This window comes from Salvelinus namaycush, chromosome 5 (genome assembly GCF_016432855.1).
Source record: "Salvelinus namaycush isolate Seneca chromosome 5, SaNama_1.0, whole genome shotgun sequence".
NCBI classification, from domain to species: domain Eukaryota; kingdom Metazoa; phylum Chordata; class Actinopteri; order Salmoniformes; family Salmonidae; genus Salvelinus; species Salvelinus namaycush.
The window spans coordinates 72702536-72710702 of NC_052311.1; the positions used below are offsets into that span (position 1 = coordinate 72702536).

The 8167-nt window shown below is 46.3% G+C and overlaps 1 protein-coding gene across 1 annotated transcript in view; it reads right to left on the bottom strand.

Moving 5' to 3' along the window:
* The window catches only part of LOC120047347 (threonylcarbamoyladenosine tRNA methylthiotransferase-like), a 33889-nt gene that overhangs the window by 24042 nt on the left and 1680 nt on the right, over window positions 1-8167 (bottom strand). Inside the window, exon 2 of the mRNA XM_038992871.1 lies at window positions 1-121. This exon is cut by the window's left edge and continues 60 nt beyond it. Coding sequence (XP_038848799.1) covers window positions 1-121 — 121 coding nt within the window. The remainder of the gene's footprint in view (window positions 122-8167) is intronic.

Below are 8167 nucleotides of genomic sequence, written 5' to 3' on the forward strand. Positions count from 1 at the left end.
GTTGATGAAGAGGCTGGGGAAGCGATACTCCTTCACTAGGTCACATGTCTCCTGGAAGTCAGCATCCGTCTCCCCTGGGAAACCACAGATGATGTCTGTGGCGATGGTGATACCAGGAACCCTGAGAGAGGGAGGGAGAGGGAGGGAGAGGGAGGGAGGGAGGGAGAGAGAGAGAGAGAGGGATGGAGAGAGAGGGATGGAGAGAGAGGGATGGAGAGAGGGAAGGAGGAAGAGAGACAGAGAGGGAGGGAGAGGAAGAGAGGGAAGGAGAATAGATAAAGAGAGGGAGGTAGAGAGAGGGAGGAAGAGAGACAGAGATGGAAGGAGAGAGAGAGGAGAGGAAGAGAAGGAGGAAGAGAGACAAAAGGTTATTTACCCTCATCAATATCTGAATGAAAGCACCAAAACACCTCCAATTGTACCAGGATCATTCAAATTCACAGCTTACAAATCACAATACGGATTCAGGGAAAGACGAACAAGAAACTAAAGACATAGTAGAAAAACGTGCACAGTAAGTTTGACGCAAGTGTGTTGAAGTGTGTTGAACATCAACATTGGCCCTGTGATGTCTGTCCACTGTTGCTATGCAGATCTTCTCTGTGGGATAATTCCTGCAACAGGACCCTTATTAGCAGCCTCAATGACAATTGATTATTGGCCGGGTCTGTGATTGAATGAGAACCTCTGCAGAGGACTGGTTCATTGATCCTGGCTTGTATATATTCTGTTATTATTGATCTCTGATTCACAGGTACAAACCCTCTTCAAGGCTACTGAAGACGGTGAGAACAGAGAGAGGTGGAATAGTGGAACAGCAGACAACCTTTCATGTCCAGAGAGAGAGAGGTGGAATAGTGGAACAGCGGACATCCTTTCATGTCCAGAGAGAGAGAGGTGGAATAGTGGAACAGCAGACAACCTTTCATGTCCAGAGAGAGAGAGAGGTGGAATAGTGGAACAGCAGACAACCTTTCATGTCCAGAGAGAGAGAGGTGGAATAGTGGAACAGCAGACAACCTTTCATGTCCAGAGAGAGAGAGGTGGAATAGTGGAACAGCAGACAACCTTTCATGTCCAGAGAGAGAGAGGTGGAATAGTGGAACAGCAGACAACCTTTCATGTCCAGAGAGAGAGGTGGAATAGTGGAACAGCAGACAACCTTTCATGTCCAGAGAGAGAGAGGTGGAATAGTGGGACAGCAGACAACCTTTCATGTCCAGAGAGAGAGAGGTGGAATAGTAGAACAGCAGACAACCTTTCATGTCCAGAGAGAGAGAGGTGGAATAGTGGAACAGCAGACAACCTTTCATGTCCAGAGAGAGTGGTGGAATAGTGGAACAGCAGACCTTTCATGTCCAGAGAGAGAGAGGTGGAATAGTAGAACAGCAGACAACCTTTCATGTCCAGAGAGAGAGAGAGGTGGAATAGTGGAACAGCAGACAACCTTTCATGTTTCCTGCTGAGACGGATGAGGTTGGGAGACAAGTATCTGAAATGAACCCTTGACGTCTGAGGACAGCCTGAGAAACCAAACTCTGCCGACCAAAAGAACAAATACCAGTCTCAGAATAAGAGCTTTAAGATCATAATACATGAGGTAATATGGACAGGGAGGACCTGATCCTAGATCAGCACTTCACTCCTACACCGAGACGCTTTATACACACGGCCCCTGATCCTAACTCTTGATACACGCGGCCCCTGATCCTAACTCTTGATACATGCGGCCCCTGATCCTAACTCTTGATACACACGGCCCCTGATCCTAACTCTTGATACAGCCCCTGATCCTAACTCTTGATACACGCGGCCCCTGATTCTAACTCTTGATACATGCGGCCCCTGATCCTAACTCTTGATACATACGGCCCCTGATCCTAACTCTTGATACGGCCACTGATCCTAACTCTTGATACATACGGCCCCTGATCCTAACTCTTGATACATTTCGGCCCCTGATCCTAACTCTTGATACATACGGCCCCTGATCCTAACTCTTGATACATTTCGGCCCCTGATCCTAACTCTTGATACACACGGCCCCTGATCCTAACTCTTGATACATACGGCCCCTGATCCTATCTCTTGATACATACGGCCCCTGATCCTAACTCTTGATACATACGGCCCCTGATCCTAACTCTTGATACATATGGCCCCTGATCCTAACTCTTGATACGGCCCCTGATCCTAACTCTTGATACGGCCCCTGATCCTAACTCTTGATACATACGGCCCCTGATCCTAACTCTTGATAGATTTCGGCCCCTGATCCTAACTCTTGATACATACGGCCCCTGATCCTAACTCTTGATACATTTCGGCCCCTGATCCTAACTCTTGATACATACGGCCCCTGATCCTAACTCTTGATAGATTTCGGCCCCTGATCCTAACTCTTGATACATACGGCCCCTGATCCTAACTCTTGATACATTTCGGCTCCTGATCCTAACTCTTGATATGGCCCCTGATCCTAACTCTTGATACACACGGCCCCTGATCCTAACTCTTGATACATACGGCCCCTGATCCTAGATCTTGATACACACGGCCCCTGATCCTAACTCTTGATACATGCGGCCCCTGATCCTAGATCTTGATACACACGGCCCCTGATCCTAACGCTTGATACATATGGCCCCTGATCCTAACTCTTGATACATACGGCCCCTGATCCTAACTCTTGATACGGCCCCTGATCCTAACTCTTGATACGGCCCCTGATCCTAACTCTTGATACATACGGCCCCTGATCCTAACGCTTGATACATACGGCCCCTGATCCTAACGCTTGATACATACGGCCCCTGATCCTAACTCTTGATACGGCCCCTGATCCTAGATCTTGATACATATGGCCCCTGATCCTAACTCTTGATACACACGGCCCCTGATCCTAACTCTTGATACGGCCCCTGATCCTAACTCTTGATACATGCGGCCCCTGATCCTAACTCTTGATACACACGGCCCCTGATCCTAACGCTTGATACATACGGCCCCTGATCCTAACTCTTGATACGGCCCCTGATCCTAACTCTTGATACACACGGCCCCTGATCCTAACTCTTGATACACACGGCCCCTGATCCTAACTCTTGATACGGCCCCTGATCCTAACTCTTGACACGGCCCCTGATCCTAACTCTTGATACGGCCCCTGATCCTAACTCTTGATGCACCCGGCCCCTGATCCTAGATCAGCACTCCAAGACCGTTTTTTGAATCCGTGCTTCTTCCCTCTCTCCTGATTGTAATTCCTCTTCCTGCTGTTGTGGGTTGGAGTCTCCTGCGGCATCATTACCATCTCCTCCAGCCATCAAATGTGGATCAATGTGCACTTATTGACAGACGTCCATTTCTAATCACATGAAAGTGGATCGTTGTGTTTCCAGGAGAGATAAACCCCCCCCTGGCCTACTGACGTCTGCTCGGCCCAGAGTCCTTCACATTCAAGAGGTTCCGCAGGGCTCTGGGGAATCCTTGACCTTTCCCCATCAACCCAAGTGGAGGATTACAACCACGGTCTTACTGTACATTCCTGTTCCCGGGCCTTGTTCCCCGGTCATATACAGAGACGGTGGTCCAATATTCATACTAGCATACAATACATCGCTTCATTCAATAGTATTATGCAAGTGTGGAAGATAAGGGCCATAGACCGTCTTAAGTCGACACAAGCTTGTGTTCAGCTTGAGTCTGTGGGTTTGTGTTGTAGTCAGATGGGTTTGTGTTGTAGTCAGATGAGTTTGTATTGTAGTCAGATGGGTTGTGTGTCTGTATTGTGGTAGAGTAATTTCCATTGTCGTGACGTGTGTGTGCGCGTGAGCGTGCGTGCATGTGTGTGCGTGTGAGAGTGTGCGTGTGTGACCCCAGAAGGAAGGTGTTGGTAGGGGTTGTATGGTGTATATTAGTATGGTGAACATATGAACCCCAAAACCATTCTGTCTGGCTTACAGAGGGACTGAACCACAAAACCGTTCTGTCTGGCTTACAGAGGGACTGAACCACAAAACCGTTCTGTCTGGCTTACAGAGGGACTGAACCCCAAAACCATTCTGTCTGTCTTACAGAGGGACTGAACCACAAAACCGTTCTGTCTGGCTTACAGAGGGACTGAACCCCAAAACATTCTGTCTGGCTTACAGAGGGACTGAACCCCAAAACCATTCTGTCTGGCTTACAGAGGGACTGACCCACAAAACCGTTCCGTCTGGCTTACAGAGGGACTGAACCCCAAACCCGTTCTGTCTGGCTTACAGAGGGACTGAACCCCAAAACCATTCCGTCTGGCTTACAGAGGGACTGAACCCCAAAACATTCTGTCTGGCTTACAGAGGGACTGAACCCCAAAACATTCTGTCTGGCTAACAGAGGGACTGAACCCCAGAACATTCTGTCTGGCTTACATAGGGACTGAACCCCAAAACCATTCTGTCTGGCTTACAGAGGGACTGAACCCCAAACCCGTTCTGTCTGGCTTACAGAGGGACTGAACACACCAACCTATGTAATTACTCTGCTTTACCAAAACCATATGGGCAACCTGAAGCTCTAAAAATGGGCTGTTATTATGGGAAGATAAATCTACAATAAGACCTGGACATAGTGGATCATACAGAGATAAAGAAAGACAGAGGAGAGGAAGGAGAGAGAGGGGGTAGAGAGGAGAGAGAGTAGAGAGAGGAGAGAAGAGAGGAGAGTAGAGAGAGGAGGGTGGAGAGAGGAGGATAGAGAGAGGAGAGTAGAGAGAAGAGGGTGGAGAGAGGAGGGTAGAGAGAGGAGAGTAGAGAGAGGAGAGTAGAGAGAAGAGGGTGAATAGAGGAGAGTAGAGAGAGGAGAGTAGAGAGAGGAGAGTAGAGAGATGGGAGAGAGAGAGTAGAGAGAGCGGGGAGAGAGAGAGTAGAGAGAGCGGGGAGAGAGAGAGTAGAGAGATAGGGGAGAGAGAGAGTAGAGAGATGGGAGAGAGAGAGTAGAAAGAGTGGGGAGAGAGAGAGTAGAGAGAGTAGAGAATAGAGAGATGGGAGAGAGAGAGTAGAGAGAGAGGGGAGAGAGAGTAGAGAGAGAGGGGAGAGAGAGTAGAGAGAGAGGGGAGAGAGAGTAGAGAGAGGGGGGAGAGAGAGAGTAGAGAGAGTAGAGAGAGTGGGGAGAGAGAGAGGGGAGAGAGAGTAGAGTAGAGAGATGGGAGATGGGAGAGAGATAGTAGAGAGAGAGGGGAGAGAGAGTAGAGAGAGAGGGGAGAGAGAGAGTAGAGAGGAGAGTAGAGAGAGGAGAGTAGAGAGAGGAGAGTAGAGTAGAGAGAGGAGAGGAGAGAGGGAGTAGAGAGAGGAGAGTAGAGAGAAGAGGGTGGAGAGAGGAGAGTAGAGAGAGGAGAGTAGAGAGATGAGAGTAGAGAGATGGGAGAGAGAGAGTAGAGAGAGTGGGGAGAGAGAGAGTAGAGAGAGTGGGGAGAGAGAGTAGAGAGAGTGGGGAGAGAGTAGAGAGTAGAGAGTGGGGAGAGAGAGAGTAGAGAGAGAGGGGAGAGAGAGAGTAGAGAGAGAGGGAGAGAGAGGGGGGAGAGAGAGAGTAGAGAGAGAGAGTAGAGAGAGGGGGGAGAGAGAGAGTAGAGAGAGAGGGGAGAGAGAGAGTAGAGAGAGAGAGTAGAGAGAGGGGGGAGAGAGAGAGTAGAGAGAGAGGGGAGAGAGAGAGTAGAGAGAGAGAGAGTAGAGAGAGGGGAGAGAGAGAGGAGAGAGAGAGTAGAGAGAGAGTAGTGAAGTGAAGAACCAGTGAACCAGTGAAGAACAAACAGCATTGTAAATACAACCCATATTTAATGCCTATTTATTTTAACCTGTGTGCTTTAACCATTCGTACATTGCTACAACACTGTATATATATAATATGACATTTGTAAATGTCTTTATTGTTTTGAAACTTCTGTATGTGTAATGTTTACTGTTAATTTGTATTGTTTGTTTCACTTTTGTGTATTGCTACCTCACTTGCTTTGGCAATGTTAACACATGTTTCCCATGCCAATAAAGCCCCTTGAATTGAATTGAATTGAGTAGAGAGAGAGGGGAGAGAGAGAGTAGAGAGCAGAGAGAGAGGGGGTAGAGAGGAGGGAAGAGTGAGAGTAGAGAAGATATTTCCCGTTCTTCATCATCATGGGATATTTTGTGTAGATTGATGAGGGAAAAAAAACTATGTAATCCATTTAGAATAAGGCTGTAAGTAACAACATGTGGAAAAAGTCAAGTGGTCTGAATATTTTCCGATGGCACGATATGTCCTGGACAGACTCATCCAGTCTAATGAATAACTAAGTGAAAATGGTTCCTGGAATAAGATACTGAGATACGGCAGTGAAATAAATAGTTCCTGGAATAAGATACGGCAGTGAAATAAATAGTTCCTGGAATAAGATACTGAGATACGACAGTGAAATAAATTATTCCTGGAATAAGATACGGCAGTGAAATAAACAGTTCCTGGAATAAGACACTGAGATACGCCAAGGGAAATAAATAGTTCCTGGAATAAGATACGGCAGTGAAATAAATAGTTCCTGGAATAAGATACTGAGATACGACAGGGAAATAAATAGTTCCTGGAATAAGACACAGATACGGCAGTGAAATAAATAGTTCCTGGAATAAGACACAGATTACGGCAGTGAAATAAATAGTTCCTGGAATAAGACACAGATACGGCAGTGAAATAAATAGTTCCTGGAATAAGATACTGAGATACGGCAGTGAAATAAATAGTTCCTGGAATAAGATACTGAGATACGGCAGGGAAATAAATAGTTCCTGGAATAAGATACTGAGATACGGCAGTGAAATAAATAGTTCCTGGAATAAGACACTGAGATACGGCAGGGAATAAATAGTTCCTGGAATAAGATACTGAGATACGACAGTGAAATAAATAGTTCCTGGAATAAGATACTGAGATATGACAGTGACATAAATCGTTCCTGGAATAAGATACTGAGATACGACAGTGAAATAAATTATTCCTGGAATAAGATACGGCAGTGAAATAAATCATTCCTGGAATAAGATACTGAGATACGGCAGTGAAATAAACAGTTCCTGGAATAAGATACTGAGATACAGCAGTGAAATAAATAGTTCCTGGAATAAGACACTGCGATACGGCAGTGAAATAAATAGTTCCTGGAATAAGACACTGCGATACGGCAGTGAAATAAATAGTTCCTGGAATAAGATACTGAGATACGGCAGTGAAATAAACAGTTCCTGGAATAAGATACTGAGATACGGCAGTGAAATAAATAGTTCCTGGAATAAGATACTGAGATACGGCAGGGAAATAAATAGTTCCTGGAATAAGATACGGCAGTGAAATAATCGTTCCTAGAATAAGATACTGAGATACGGCAGGGAAATAAATAGTTCCTGGAATAAGATACTGAGATACGGCAGTGAAATAAATAGTTCCTGGAATAAGATACGGCAGTGAAATAAATAGTTCCTGGAATAAGATACTGATACGGCAGTGAAATAAATAGTTCCTGGAATAAGATACTGAGATACGGGCAGTGAAATAATCATTCCTGGAATAAGATACTGAGATATGACAGTAAGTGTGTTCCCTCCCGTCCGTCTGTGTCCCTCATTACGGTGACAAAGGAGAAGAGGGCTGTTTGAATGAAGGGCTGGCTTGCATCCTAAATAGAACCCTATAGAGTGCACTACTTTTGACCAATCCTTATGGGACCTATATAGGGAATAGGGTCTGTGCCATTTTGGATGCGGGCATGGCTGCTCTGATGGAGCTGAAACAGATTGGCGCAGTGTATTTGAGACACAGTGGCCCCTCTGTCTATATATCAGTATAGCTGGATCTATAACTCATCAGGGAGAGAGAGAGATAGAGAGAGAGAGAGAGAGAGAGAGAGAGAAGAGAGAGAGAGAGGGAGAGAGAGAGAGAGAGAGAGAGAGAGAAAGAAAGAGAGATAGAGAGAGAGAAAGAGAGAAAGAGCGAGAGAGAGAGTGAGAGAGGGAGAGCAAGACAGAAAGAGGGGGAGAGAGAGGGAGATAGGAGAGAGAGAGGGAGATATAGCGAGAGAGAGAGGGAGATAGAGAGAGAGAGAGAGGTAGAGAGAGAGAGAGAGAGAGAGAGACAGCGAGAGAGAGAGAGAGAGAGAGAG